At 37.5% G+C, this 16,044-nt stretch overlaps 1 protein-coding gene across 4 annotated transcripts; it reads right to left on the minus strand.

Annotated features, from left to right (window-relative positions):
• Positions 1-1,782: 1,782 nt before the first annotated feature.
• On the minus strand, positions 1,783-10,117 carry LOC311591781 (uncharacterized protein). 4 transcript variants are annotated; one of them, XM_084803412.1, is made up of 5 exons: positions 10,021-10,117; positions 9,699-9,816; positions 8,922-9,048; positions 8,341-8,436; positions 1,783-4,525 (listed from the first exon to the last, which is right to left on the minus strand). In XM_084803412.1, the coding sequence occupies exons 2-5, from the start codon at positions 9,711-9,713 to the stop codon at positions 2,874-2,876; spliced, it is 1,890 nt and encodes a 629-aa protein (XP_084659538.1). In that variant the 5' UTR covers positions 9,714-9,816; positions 10,021-10,117; the 3' UTR covers positions 1,783-2,873. The 4 variants fall into 4 exon arrangements, with proteins under 4 accessions (XP_084659538.1, XP_084659541.1, XP_084659540.1 ...); XM_084803415.1 differs by having other exon boundaries at positions 1,783-3,905; positions 4,236-4,525; positions 9,699-10,117; XM_084803414.1 differs by having other exon boundaries at positions 8,926-9,048; positions 9,699-10,117.
• Positions 10,118-16,044: the final 5,927 nt, after the last annotated feature.

Raw genomic sequence — 16,044 nt, forward strand, 5'->3', positions numbered from 1 at the left:
CTAATTCAAGCCCTGATAAAAAACATAGAAACACACTGGATGCATCAGCAAGATAATGTTCTGTCAGGGTAGTGTTTTCCTTAGAAAGGTTAGTTGATCTTAAACAAGGTATACCTCTGGCCCTGTGTTATGCCAAACACAAAAGTTAGAAGCCTCACATAACTGTACCAAGTTATAATTCACTACCTTTGTCAATTTTAACCAGAGGATGTTTTATAACTTTCAGATGTTGCAATGGCATGCTGATTGAAGTTTGTATAGTATTTCATTTCCATGGACTTGGGATACTGCTCTTGTGGAATTGGCACCATATAAATTCTCAGGGACTGTACATATATTAAGATGAATAGAACTACATTTTTAGCCAGAAGAGAGGCCACATCCACAGATTATAAAAAGAGGAAGTTCCTCAGTCCTGTCAATATGCAGTTGTAATATCCTAAGCTGAAAATTGCTGAAAGAACTTCTCTTGACATCTCTAACTCAAGCTCAAGAATGACTACAATTCAATCAGTCTTCCTTCCTGATACTAATGCTATTGATACCACATAATGTAAAAGACAGTTTAATGAAGTAGGACAGCTTTCAGAGTACAGTAAAATACTTGATTCCTTAAATAACTCTAAGAAAGGGCTTAATACTTTGTTGAAATTTGGTACTTAGTGGAAAATCCATCCTGTTGAGGATGCATCTAAGGACTTGAGGTTCTCAAAACAATGTTAAAATTCTCAAGGGCAACGAAATTCTCCATGAAACATTAAACAGCTTACTACCTATAGCCTCTAGCTTGTTTCATCAACAACCATATCATGGGAGGATTTTCCAGAGTCAGGCTGAGGCAAGGATTATGGCTTACAAATCAACATTTCATCATCTATGACTATGGTTTTAGCAGCAATTTTTATCTATACATGGGTTGAACAAATATCTCATATGAATTTAGGTCATTAGAATTTGAATTTTCTTACAGAATACGTACTATTTGTACACACATAGCAATAATAACTCCTCTGTTTTAATCACATTTTTACATTGATATGTTTGAAGTTAAATATAAACTTTACAAAATTTAGTTAATTGGATCAAAAAAGTGTAATTTAAAGTAAACACAATTTGTTAATTTATATTATTGGTGAATCACCCATTAATAAATTCATTCATAATATACTCGACATATTTATATGACCTATACAAGAACATCTCAGTAGTTCTATGTATAGACATTAAGATAAATTTTAGAGGTAAATTTTGGTTTACATTTTGTCAAGAGAATCCCTAGAGTAAACATCCATTGTGTCCCAATTACATAGGATCACACTTAGCATTGTTAAGAGGCAGGAATATTATTTATAAGTAGGGATGAGGCATATTTGCCTCATCTTGGAAGCTACAGATTCTTTAGGGGAGCAATATTTTAGTTCAAATTCCTATAAAGGAGAATGTGAAGATGGAAAATGTTTCACATACTCTAGTAATATAAACATATGGACCAGAGAAAGATTTGGCATCTTAAAGCCTTAATCCCATCTTCCCACAATGGATCCCATTGGCAGTGACTTTTCCCCAAAAAACATACACTCATGTCTTACGATACTCAGTGTTTCCTCTGCTCCCCAGATATTCTCTTCCTAATGATTGTCTTGTAATTTTTTGACAGGCATCAAATTTGGGGTTTTTAATATATTTTAGTTGGCATTATGAACTGTGTAATTAATGATATGAAAAACAACATCACACCACGTAGTGAATATTAATTACAGCAAGGCAGAATTAATAGAACAGAGGTGTAATATATTTATTAATAATCATGACAAATAAGGGATTAGCTTCAGATTTAAAAGTATCTATAATGTATAATCCATAAAAAGCACAAAGACTACCAACAAAATGATCTTCATATAGAATATATCTTAAATTTGCCAGGATTCTGCCATACTAAAGTATATAGAACATTATGCAACAGGCTTGTCTTAGCATAGATATTAGTACTATTATCCCGGCTTAAATTCTTACATTTTAAAATCTTATTTATTTATTCAGTTTTGACATGAATTCTATAGCACAACTAATCCATGGCATCAGATTAAAATAGCATGAAACATTCTAATTAATTTTATTTTCTAAATAGTTGTGTAATCAAAATTTAAGGAGTATTTTTGGGTAAAACTTTTCCAACTCCTACCAAGTATTAGCATTCCAGGTATGGGTTCTCTGAGAATAGCTAAGATTAAACATTGTTTAAACACTTACAAACATTTTTCTCATTTAAAAACCATGTTTCTCAAATGAACTCTGGGATAGTAATTACCTATCATGTTAGACTCTTATAGGAAATCTCTTTGTGCTCTAAAGTTTTAGCTTATACTAAAGTCGTCTCCAATTTGCATAATCTGTTGTTTTTGAAGATATGATTTCTGGGTAAAGGACATTCCATTCTTTACATTAATAAGGTATGTCTTGGGTATGTATTCTGTGGTGGGCTTGAAGAGTTTTGGACTTCCAAAAGTATTTGCTGTATTAAACTTATAAGGTTGATTTCTAGTGTGGATTCTTTGATGAACTTGGAGAGTTGAAGACTTGGTAAACCACTTGCCACAGTCTTTATATTTGTAATGCTTATTTTAAGTGTGGTTTCTCTAGTGAACTTAACGACTTTAGGAGTTGGTAAAGGATTTCCCACACTAATTATATTTGTAAAGTTTTTATCAGTTATGGATTCTTTGATGAAAATGGAAAGATGAGGATGAAGTAAATTATACCCCACATTCACTACATTTGTAAGGTTTGTCTCCAATATGAATTCAGTGGTAAGCTTCAAATTATGAGTACTATGTAAATGATTTACCACACTTATTATATTTATATGATTTGTCTCAACTATGGGTTGTTTGATCATTTTGGAGAGATGAATACTGGTTAAAGGTTTTCCCACACTCATTACAGTTGTAAGTTTTTCTTCGAGTATGGCTTCTTTGATGAATTTTAAGATTTGAGGACATTGTAAATGATTTCTCACACTTATTACATTTATATGGTTTGTCTCCAGTATGAATTCTTTGATGAACTTGGAGATGTGAGTACTGGGTAAAAGCTTTCCCACACTCATTACATTTGTAAGGTTTATCTCCAGTATGGATTCTTTGATGATGTTTGAGAGTTGAAGATTTAGTAAAGGATTTCCCACACTCCTTACATTTGTAAGGTTTATCTCCAGTATGGATTCTTTGATGATGTTGGAGAGTTGAAGATTGAGTAAAGGATTTCCCACACTCCTTACATTTGTAAGGTTTATCTCCAGTATGGATTCTTTGATGAACTTGGAGAGTTGAAGACTGAGTAAATGATTTCCCACACTCATTACATTTGTAAGGTTTATCTCCAGTATGGATTCTTTGATGACCTTGGAGAGCTGAAGAGTGAGTAAAGGATTTCCCACACTCATTACATTTGTAAGGTTTATCTCCAGTATGGATTCTTTGATGACATTTGAGAGTTGAAGTGTGAGTAAAGGATTTCCCACACTCATTACATTTGTAAGGTTTATCTCTAGTATGGATTCTTTGATGACCTTGGAGAGTTGAAGAGTGAGTAAAGGATTTCCCACACTCATTACATTTGTAAGGTTTATCTCCAGTATGGATTCTTTGATGACCTTGGAGAGTTGATAACTGAGTAAAGGATTTCCCACACTCATTACACTTGTAAGGTTTATCACCAGTATGGATTCTTTGATAAACTTGTAGATTTGAGTACCAGGAAAAGTATTTCCCACACTCATTACATATGTAAAGTTTATCTCTGGAGTGGATTCTGGAGTGTACATGAAGACTTGATGAGTTGGTAAAGGATTTCCCACACTCAATACATTTGTGAGGATATTCTTGAGAATGAATACTTTGTTGATCCTGGAGAAAAGAGAATGAGGTAAATGATTCCCAACATTCATTATATTTGTGACATTTTTGTCCAGTATTAAGTTTGTGGTGAGCTTGATGTTTTGAGGACTGTGTAAATGATGTCTTCCTCTTAGTGTATTTATAAGTGTTATCTCCACTGTGGATTCTTTGATGAACTTGAAGTTTTGAGGACTTGGTAAGTGATTTTCCACACAGATTACATTTATAAAATTTGCATCCCATATCTATTTTGTGTTGACCTTTAGGTTCACTACTTAATATTTCCCTATTTCTGTGCAGAATAGAATTGTACTTCAAATTTTGTTGTGAACCTTTTACCTGTGGCGCCCCCAATTGTGAAATCATGAGTGGTAGAGACTGAGTGCTCTCAGAGGAAGCCAGAGCTTCTTGATATTTTGTTTCAGAAATGACACACATGTATTTTTCACACCGATCATTTCCATAATGACATGTTTTATGAACTTCACTGTCACATGAATATTCCCAGAACTTCTTTCTATTCTTCTCTGAAAGGCCATTACAACCAAATAATCTTGGTATTTCTTTCAGGAAAGAATCTTGTATGCACTCCTTTGGAAATTGCTTCTTGGTATGGTAAGAAGACAAAACTGAAACAAATGAAATGAAATCACTATATGATATTTCAGATGCATATTAATGTAATATAGATATATAATATATAAAATTGCATCAAACTGGGGATCATAGCAAAATGGTACAACATAGAATTGCAGCATTTTTTCTAAGGAAACAAATGTCCTGATTCTAATGGATGTAAGAAGATATCACATGAAACCATCGTATATTTTGTAATATATATATATATATATATATATATATATATATATTAGTGTTCATAAAATATTCATTGGAACAAGAAGAACACTATGATGGGCAGTCCTGGGCCCAGGGGTTCTGCTCGATCGATGGCACTAACTAAGGACAACATGTGCAGTCATCATCAAACCCCTACCCAGACCTAGCCTAGGGACAGAATATTCTCCACAGTTAAGTGGAGACTGGGGACTTATTTTCACACAAACTCTGGTGCCCCTTATTTGGCCATGTCCCCTAGAGGGGTGCCCCGATGGCACTCAGAGGAAGGATGGTAGACTACCAAGAAGAAACTTGGTAACCTAGCATCATATTCAAGGGGAGGAGGTCCCCATCAGTCACAGTCATAGGGAAAGGGATGTGGTGAAAGAGGGTTGGAGGGAGGAATGTGAGGATGCACGAGATGGGATAGCAATTGAGATGTAATATGAATGATTTTATTTTTCAATAAAAAACAAACAATGCAAAAAAGTATTAATTGGAACAAATAATGTCAAACAAAATTGTTGTAACTATCACACATGAATAGAAACCTACTCTTCACTGTGACATTCAATTAACAATATAGACACCAATCATTTTCCTAAATACATGAACAATTTAATGACAGAAATGAGCAACTACAACATTATTTCAGTTTTTTATCCGAAGCAAGATTTATCAATGACTTTAAAATCAAAGAGAATATTAATAAGAACATGATAGAGAAAGAGAAAACATGATAAAAATTTATGTGTATCATGTAAAATCCATGCCCAGTACATGAATATAAAGGGTTTCAAAATTTTCACAAACATTAAGGAATATTTACTAAGACTAGTAAGTTTCTTAGAAACCAAAGAATTCTTAACAAGTTTAACATGTTTATGTCCCTAAAATCAAATTTGAATCTATAGTACTATATATATCATAACTTAAAATAAATTTCTATTGAAGTGAAAATTCATTACATTTCCCATCGCTTCTTTCTCTCCAGCATCACGCAGGTAACATTCTATGGTCCCTACACTCATTATCAGGTTAAAAACATGTTTTACTCTGAAATTTCCTTATCTCTTCATGTTTGGGTTGTGGGTGTGTGGGTGTGTGTGTACTTACAAGTACAAGTACTTACAAGAACATATGTGTTCTTCCTTTTTATCATTGTATATTGTTTCACATATGAATACTATTCATTCAAAAATCCATACTGAAGATGAAATGTAATATAATGGGAGAAATGGGGAACAGTTTCTCAACTGGAAGTGAACAAAAGAAAATATAAAAGAAAAATATTTTTGACAAATATTTAAAAGGTAGCACTCAAAGACCTTGCTACCTGTCATGCATGGTGTGTAAGTAGCAGGGATGGAGAGAGAGTGGATCAAATGAGTACCCAAGTTGTGGACTCTGAAACAGCATTGCCTGTATTTCCTGGATAAAAGGAGGCATCCTAGGAGCTATGGACACATCAACCAAGCCGCATATGGCTGATACCCAGGTTCAAGAGGCACACTGTCCCAGGTGTAGTCACCCAGTAGCTTCCAGCCTACCCAAACCTGGGTTACAGAAACACATGGCTGCAACTACTGACTTCTGCAAAAACAATTTCTGGGAAACAGGGACATGGTTTGATCCACTGGCCTGCAGTTCTACTTTCTTAATGTTAATATGTGCTAGACAATATGAGTAGACAGGCTATCATTCCAAAATGGAGGCCTCCAGCAGGCATAGAGTCTGAGAATCAGGAGCTCATTGAGTACAGAGCACACAGTTGGCTGCTCAGTGGAGCCTACTCCAAAATGCAAGCAATGTCTAATGCTCCCTATTGAAACAACGGTATCCAAGTTGCAAGAAGAAACAGTTCTATGCTCTGACCCTCTGAATACTCCTGCAATTCTGAGAAACCGACCAGCCTATTTTTCACAGTACAAATAGCCATCTTGAAGAGACCTTACAGATCTGAGAACCACACATGTCACACCCTTATCCCAACCACCTGACTGAAGGTCCAACTGGGAAACAGCCTGATGTGAAATAATACAGGCTATTTGAGGAGATATAGATCCCAGCATACAACAAATGGCTCTTCCTGCATGCTCTAGAAGCCCAGAGATATCCAGAAACAACCAGCCAAAGCAAGGAACAACAAGATGGCTAAAGGGCAGCAAAACCTATGGCAATATGGCACCAACACATTCCAACTACCCTAATAAAACATGCCCTGGACATACAAACACAACAGAAACTCAGGAAAATGGTCTTAAATCTATGTTTATGAATATGATAGAGTAAATTCAAAAAGTTATAATTAAACTCATACAAGAAATATAGGAAAATATGATAAAACAGGAGAAGGACATTAATAAAATGGTTCAAGAACTGAAAAGGAAAACAGACTAAATAAAGTAAACACAAACTGATGAATCTTAAAAAGAATCAGAAAATGCAGAAGTAAGCATCACCAACAATATATGAGTGAAGGAGGAAATAATCTCAGGCACAGAAGACACAATTGAAGAAATAGATACATATGTCAAATAAAATATTAAATTTTAAAAAGTTCCTTACACAAAACATCCAAGAAATCAAGGACATAATGAAAGGACAAAACCTAATATAAGTATGATAGAAATAGACAGAAGATGACAAGCTCCAAGACCAGAAAATATTTTTAACAAAATTGAAAAAAAAATTTTCTCCAACCTAAACAGAGAGATACATTTTAACATACAAAAGGCTTGCAACGCAAATAATATAATCGAACACAAAAGAAATTCCTCTTGACATATATTAGCCATATCCTGCTTTGAGAAGGAGAAAGAGGAACAAATTGTCAACCAAGCTGAGAACCCATTTGTTGTACTAGATATATGGAGAGAGGAAAATAAGGAAAGAATATATATATCCTTTGGATATCATTGGATATATATCATTGGATATATTAATCATATGTTATGCCAAATCTTTGGGAGAATTTATTAGCACAAAGCCAATTTCATGTTTAAATCCATTTTAGCTTCTATTCTTTTCTTCTCTCTCTCTCTCTCTCTCTCTCTCTCTCTCTCTCTCTCTCTCTCTCTCTCTCTCTTTCTGTGTGTGTGTGTGTGTGTAATATATAATATATATATATATATATATATATATATATATATATATAGAGAGAGAGAGAGAGAGAGAGAGAGAGAGTGAGAGAGAGAGAGAGCATGACATTGAGTTAATGAGGAAAGACCTAGTAGTTTGGCTGATGTGAATGAGAGAAAGACTAAGTGCAAAATATACGATATAAAATCCTTTTAAGGGAATAAGTAATGAAAACCTCCAAATAATTTATCATTCATGTACAACAAAAATATTTTCAGTAATTAGACACAAATCAATCTACTACTTTGTCAAATGTCTATAATATAATATACTTCAGATCAAACCTATTAAAGTAAATAAGTTAAATATCATATAAGATCTAAGCTGTACTATACATTTTGTATTTTGTTCTAAAAGAAATTCTTAGGTCTACTTTCTGCTGAAGCTGTTTACTAAATACTCTTCAGGTCTAGATTGCTCCTTGGTTTAGAGTCATCCCATGCTGTGTCATTTTATTTCATCCTACCTGGTTCTTTTTCTTCAATCTTCTCTTTATCATCAATCCAGGGTTTTTGGGTTTGTCCAAGACATGTTAATACCTCTGCTTTTGAAACAGAAATGCCTGTGAATTCAAAATGAAATACAGACACACCATTCTATGTAGCTGTGTAGTAGCACAGGATTGTACCAAATAGGGAAGAAAGTATACATGAATGACTTACTAGTTCTCAATTCCTTCCAAGACGTTTTAGACTCTTCATAACTCAAGAGATTTTCAAATTCTGTATTTAATTTTCTTAAGTAAACTTAAGTAAAATAATAGTAAAAGCATAACTTTGGGATTCAAAATGGATTCACATATAAGTGCTACTGGCTACCAGCACAAAAGTGATGAAACGTTTAATTATTATTCGGTTAAATGTGAAAAAAAAGGTAAAGGGATGTAAGAAGTTATCTATAGATAAGACAGTAATCAATACCAATAAAAACTTATGAGATAAACTAAGCGATAATCTAAGCAGTGGAAATAAAGTCAAAATATTAGCTAGTAGAAGCTTTAGACATCCCTAAGATGAAGTAGCAAGCATGGAATAAAATTATTCTCACCCACAGAAACCAGGTTGTTGTAGTTCTCCAGCATGACATCTCTGTACAAAGCCCTCTGAGCAGAGTCCAGCCATTCCCACTCCTCCTTGGAAAAGTTTATAGCCACGTCCTTGAAAGTCAGTAGACCCTGAAAATAAAATTAGCAGTATCCCCTCATGGCCATTGTATAAATTCTATGTTTGACACAAGGAAAGATTAGTTAACTAAAGAACTTGTTCTGTTATAAAAAACTAATATGCATTTTAAAACTAAATTATATTCTGAGAAAAAGACTTTTCTGACTTCTCTGCAATGAGGCAATAGGCTAGCAGCACTGAACTTGTGCATGGGGAACGTTTTGGGGGATCAAATGACATGATCTCCACACCATGAGGGATGCTATTAAAGTTGCAATCAATAGGAATGATGAGAACAACCAAAAGAGGCCCTCAGATGAAATATTCATATTATATTGGCTTCTATTCACCGTTAAATAATGACCCATCTCAATCTCTGCAAATATAGAGTGCCTATATTTATCTTTGATATGAGAAAATTTATAATTTTTACAGATTACATTTTATTTTGTAGAAATTGTCCTGAAAAAAAAAAGACTTGCAAATAAGCTGCCTTAAGGAAACAGGTGACAAAAGTTTTAAAGAGAGAATAATGAGAATCAAATGAGAAAAGTACTTCTGAAAATTAGAGTCAGCATCTTGAAGGTTCAGAAGTTCTGATAATGAAGCATTTTTGTAAAGACAATCAACTTGTCCCACACACACACACACATTCATTTACCTGTGAAGAAGACATCTCTTCTTTCCTCTTCAGAATGGAATGTCCCAGGAAATTTTACATTGAAATTTCACCTTCTAGATTCCACTCTCTGTTTAAATGCAGCAGATTTTCCGTGTCCCTGGTGAAATGGAAGAATGTAAATCAGGAATCAAAACTGAACAATATCCCTGCTTCTTGCCAGTGAAGTGATGCAGAAATCATGACCTCCTACAGCTGAAAAAACAAAAGATTTCCTTTCCTGAATTTAGGTGTTCTGTTTTCCCAGCATATTATGTTTTTCTCTACAAACCCAATTGAGTTGCTGCAGTAACCTGCTATATACCTAACAGAGGCAGATTGGAATTTTAAAGGAAGGATAAACACAGCTGTCAGTTAAAATTCCTCTTCACCATTTCCTCTCTTTTTCTTTGTCAGAGATAGCTCATTAAAACAAAATTGGCACATATGTTTGCAATCATGGCCAGAATCTGTGAAGTAACCCCCACCTGAAAGCATTTCTTGTCCTGGGTAAGCAATGTAGTTGCCTAGAGCCAAGAGGAAACAAGCCAATCACTGCCTAATTCACTTTTTTCTCCACTGAGATATTACATTTAGCTTCCATGTCCTCGTCTAAAAATACCATGATTTTGCTGCTTTGACGAAAGCCCCATGGTTATAATATCTCACAATTTCCCTTTTATACTGACATTGCTTTTTTGTTTCATCAGCAAAACACTAACTGCTGATACCTATATAAGTTACCTCTGCACGAATTCTATTACTTTTGGCTGTTACTGAAGGCAGCTTGTCTTTATGCTCTTGTAATATGTTCCTTCTTGATACTTTTATGCTAAGCTGAGGTTTCAAATACAATTATATCATAGGCAACTTTACAAACCAAAATTATATCATTCAATTTCTAAAAAGAAAATGCTGCATAACACAGAGACAATCATTTTGATGTATTGCAAATTTTACCTTTACTCTTTCTCATTAGTCTCCAATGGAACAACTAATAAGAACTCAAATAGTGCCTCAATGTTTGGTGGGAAGTTTTCTTACATTTCCTCTTTTTCTCTTTCATTCTGGCCCAAAAATTACACATAAAGGCCATATTCCATGGATGTAAGGATTCATAAATTTCAGAATTTTAAGATGTAGGTCTAACCCACAGAAAGTTTTCAAACTGTATTATATATGGTTAAATTAATACCACCTACATAGAAATTTGCCTTGTCTTAGGAAAAAACATACTGCATCTAAGATTATCTAGACTTACTGCACAATAAAGGCAATTAGAAATATACTGTAAAACAGGCTTGCAGTTATAGAATAATATAATATATTATTTCTTATGGATATAACATTGGTTAGGGAGCCACTGTGAAAGAGAAAATCATTGGTTTAATAATTGGGTGGCATCTTTGTATGCAGTTGCCTCCAATATACTCACCATTGAGGCTGAGTGTGGTGACACAATCTTTAATTCTGGCTCCTGGGAGGCAGAGAAAGGAAGATTTCCTTGATTTTGAGACGAGACAAATCTAGAAAGCAAGCTCCAGGCTGTTGATGTACCTTTTATTCTTCCTACATTAGTTAACACAGTAAATTATTAAGCCACTAGTTTTCTTTAACCAGCTAGTTCCCAAAGGACAGCACAGATAGTATGGTTTCTTTTCAATCTGCAAGCACTATGCTGGGCAGAATCTGAGCAACTCTAATCTTAATAACCTTAAAACCAAATCATAAACCAATAACTTGAGAGTGTCCTGACTCTCGGGTAGAGTATTTTCCCTCAGGCTCTTTTTTGCCACCATCCTCCTCATGCTTATCACCCAGAAATCCCTCCCTTCCATTTTCTGTCCTTCTACCCAGTTTATTAGCCAAACAGCATTTTATTGGCAGCTATAATACCCACTCAAGGCATTCTTCCACACCAGGATAAATAGAAAGATCCTGCAACAAAACAAACACCACACACACACACATAAACACACACACAAACACAAACACACTACTCCTTATTTCATTAATATATTGTGGACACACCAGGCATTATGTTCTCCAATAACTGAAAAGAATTAAGAATTTTCTCCATTGCTAAGAGCCAGGGAGAAGGACTGTAGCTCCTCTGGATGAAAGGATTCATCTCCATGTTGGATCTCCTTGTGTTTTTTAAATGTATTCAGATTACAACTCAAGTTTTATCCCATCACTTTTATATTCCCATTCCTCCCTCGTTCCCGTTTTCACCCTATTCCCCTCCTATAGGTCTAAGCTCAATGGTGACCTTCTTACTCACTATATGGTCATAGGCTATCAAGTCTCATCCTGGTATCCTGATTATTCTTTCTTTGAGTGTTCTCAGGCCTCCCCACCAAGGGGATGTGGTCAAATATGGAACAGCAGATTCATATAAGAGTCAGTCCCCACTTTCCACATAACTGTGGAGCATGTCTTGTCCATAGGGTAGATGCGAGTAGGGGTTTGATGTTTATTACTTGTTTTGTCCTTAGTAAAGCAATAGTTTGAGCAGACCCCTGCCCCTGGGCCCCAATCTACTCACTGCGATGTTCTTCTTGTAGGTTTCTAGGACACACTGGGTCTTTCTATTTCCCCATCTCCTATATATCTCTTACCTAAAGTCTCAGAAGGATGTTGTCACATCTATCCCAATCTTTTTGTAAGTGAAGACATTTGTGGGACATGACTTTTAGGGTACTGCCCAATTATCAGTGAGCATATACCATGTGAGTCTTCTGCTTATGTATTAACTCATTATGACCATTTCTAGTCCCATCCATTTGTCCACAAATTTCAGGATTTCATTGTTTATAATAGCTGAGTAGTATTCCATAGTGTAAATGTACCACAGTTTCTTTATCTGTTCCTCAACTGAGAGATGTTTAGACTTTTTCCAGGTTCTGCTATTAAGAGTAAGGCTGTTATGAACTTGGTTGGCCATATATCCTTGTTGTTTGATTAACCATTTTCTGGGAATATGCCAATGAGTTGAACAGCTGGGTCTTGAGGAATGTGTATGTCTCTTTGTGTCTCTTTCTGTTCTTGATGCTGCCTCCATCTAGTTCTCTGCTTCCCCATTACTCTTTCTTCTCTCTCTCTGTCTCTGTCTTTGTTCTCTCTCATCTACCTTCCCAACCCACAGAAACATGAGACCACACTACCTAATGTTTTAGCTGTTTGCTCTGTGGTGTTATAATATGTAGTCTGGACTGGCTATGACAGATGCTAAACCAACATGGCCTGAACATTTACTTTTTTATATGAGTTCAGGCACTCCAATGAAGACCTCCTGTGTGATGTGAATAGTGTAGAACCAAAAGGGATTCCCCTGCTGTGTCCTCCATCTCTGTGAAAATCACTGGCTCATAAACTCCTTCCTATTGCTGTGATGGAGGGGGTATCCGAATGAACTGAAGCGTAGGGCCCTGATTCAAAGCCCCATGTGTGTAATTGAATTTCAAATTCCCAAAAGGAGCCAGGAAAATTATTAGTGCACTTTTAGGAATGAGCTGAGCACTCATGCACCTGCCAAATCTTGTTACTATCAAATGTGGATTTACTGAAGCTAAGGTGTTCCACAGACGACCTATCAGCTGGCTACCCAGATCGTTACTCCAATTAAGCACCCTCGACTCATAAAGGCTGTGAAATGCTGAGCCTAGCACAGGACCAGCTGTACCTTTCCTATGCAGTGAATGCACATTAGGATATAGTGAGTGTCCAGCCCTGGCCTATGCTTTTACTGCACCATAGGGAGAAATGAGTGGCCAGATCTGGCCTTTATCTGTAGAATGACTCACTAAAGCAGTCTATCAATAAAACAGTGAGTAAGGAGGTGGGAAAGGAGACATGGAAACTGCTCACCTGCTAATTGATTCCCAGACGCTGAGCAAGATAAGGCTTTCACACTAGGTGCAGCAGAAGCAGAGCCAGGCCTACCAGTAGTTAACACAGAGACATAAATGCACTGGTTAATGAATAATGGCAACATAAGACAGCTGTAGAAATTCGCCTTGACACAAAGATCCTATGGAGCTGCCCTAGTCTCCTGGGCAAAAGGACAAGGTCTAGCTCTACCTGTCCCTGACTACTGGGAACAGGAATCCAGATTCTCTTAGGCAGAATCTGAAATAGCATGTTGGAAGGGAACTGGGAAAGTTGGACTGGAACTCTCTATGTAGTCCACATGGGCTAAGCCGGATGGCTCACAAACACCAATTTGGGCAGCAGAATAATGATGGTTTCTGCCTGCTCCTTCACAAGCCTCCCAGGCCCTCACTAATACCATTATCTTTTGCTCTGTTCAGAAGAACATACTCATCACCCCCACTCTTCCTCTTAGCAGGAAATCCACAGGCAGTTGGGGAAGTAGGCACAGGGACTCAGGAGTTTGATTTTACTGGGGACTGGTTGTCCCAGCTGGCTGATACTATTCTAAGAAGGTCCCACTCTTGGAGCCTCCCAGTAACTGACCATCTCCAGGACACACCTCCTCCACAGCTGTTATGTAGCCCTAAAATTTTTAAGTTTCCATTCTCAAGAAAGGCTCAGAAAATCACTAAATTAAACAGCAGATCGAGGATCACCCTTAAACCATAGAATCTCAATGGCATGATCTTCCCTTGTACCACCGGAGAAGGAAACATGGGGAACTTGAAATAGCCTTGGGAATAGGCCAGCTGCTTTTAGAACTCAAGTCCCTACAATCTTTTCGCAGCTAAGTAGACCTTTTGATGTCACCTTGGAGGAATTACCAAAATGAAAATAGTATTGAATGCAAAACTGGCAGGAGACTGATCATGCTTTGGACTCTGTTTTCCTTTTTTGACAGCACAGATTTTTGCTGTCTCATTCACAGGCAGTGTGTTGCATGAATGCTGGTATTTCCTGCCTTCTGCTGCTTAAGCAAACATATCCAAAGCATTGTCTCTCTTGTTCAGTTGTCTTCTCTGGGGAGGTCCAGTAACTTTCCTCACATTTGCATCTTCTCGGAAGGAGCTGTGGCTCTTCTCGTCAGCTCTCTGTGTGCAGGAGTGTTCAGAAATAAAGGAGTCCCTTACTCATACCCAGTCACTGGAACAGCTAGGACTATCTTTTCTTTTCTGAAAATTCTCCAGAACCTTCCTGAGGACTTGAGGAAATTGCCTTGGACTTCATTTTATATACAATAAGTCAAGGACTTCCAGCTTCATCACCCTAGCTGGACTTTGCCCAGACCTTGTGCACCTGTTTCTTCTGTCTAAAAAAATATCTTAGGAATTACCATGGGTATGTTAAATAATCCATCTCTTTAGTGTATGTGGTTAAATCAAAATACACAAATAAATACATCTAAACATCACTAATGGAAGGGATAGGCCTTTACTGTAAGTAAATTTTCCATCCCTCCCTTTCTCTCTCTATTTTGGTTTATCGAGATTGGGTTTCTCTTTTTAGTGCTAACTGTCCTGGAACTCACTTTGTAGACTAGTCTGTCCTTAAGCTCATAAAGGTCTGCTTGCATCTGCCTCACAAGTGCTGGGATTGAAGACATGTTCCAACACTGACCAACACAGGGAGGGGTTAAGGTGGGAATAAGGATGGGATAGGGTGGGGAGAAAGTGGAAAACAGGAGGGGATAGGGTGGGTATAGGGGGTATAGGAAGAGGGGAGGAGGCAGGGAGAAGGAGGGTATAAGGTGGGGATCAGGTGGAGAAAAGGCGGGCAGAGGGAGGGGATAAGGTGGGGAGAGGGCAGAGAGAAGATGGGGAGAAGGTGGGCACAGGGAGGGTATAGGGCAGAGAGAAAGCAGGGAGAAGGCAGGCACAATGAGGGGATAGGGCGGGGAGAAGACAGGGAGATGGCAGGCACAGAGAGGGGATAGGGTGGGGATTGGGGGGGTATAGGAGAAGGAGGGGAGTAGGTGGGGAGAAGGAGGATATAAGGCAGGCATAGGATGGAGAAAAGGGGAGCAGGGGGAGGGGATAGTGCAAGGACAGGGCAGAGAGAAGGTGGGCACAGGGAGGGGTAGGAAGTGGAGAAGGTGGGGTGAAGGTGGGGAGAAGACATTCACTGGGTGGGGTTAAGGTGGGGATAGGGCGGAGAAAAGGCGGGCAGAGGGAGAGGATAGGCTGGGCAGAAGGAGGGAATAGGGCAGGGAGAAGGCAGAGAGAAGGAGGGTATAGGGCGGGCAGAGGGTGGGGAGAGCGAAGGGAGAAGGTGGGGACAAGGTCAGGATATGGCAGAGAAAAGGAGGGCAGAGAGAGGTGATATTGTGGGCAGATGGAGGGAATAGGACAGGCAGAGGGAGGGGATAGGGCAGAGAAAGGATAGGCAGAGGGAGGGAATAGTGTGGGGAGAAGGT

This window comes from Acomys minous (assembly GCF_964271855.1).
Source record: "Acomys minous genome assembly, contig: scaffold_52, whole genome shotgun sequence".
Classification (NCBI taxonomy): Eukaryota; Metazoa; Chordata; class Mammalia; order Rodentia; family Muridae; genus Acomys; species Acomys minous.

Bases quoted from the DNA above. Each gene is read 5' to 3' on its own strand.
- LOC311591781 (XM_084803412.1), bottom strand. The intron at 8,437-8,921 runs GTGAGAATAATT...TTGAATTCACAG, and splicing joins CAACAACCTGGTTTCTGTGG to GCATTTCTGTTTCAAAAGCA. The intron at 4,526-8,340 runs GTAGGATGAAAT...CATTTGTTTCAG, and splicing joins GATTGAAGAAAAAGAACCAG to TTTTGTCTTCTTACCATACC.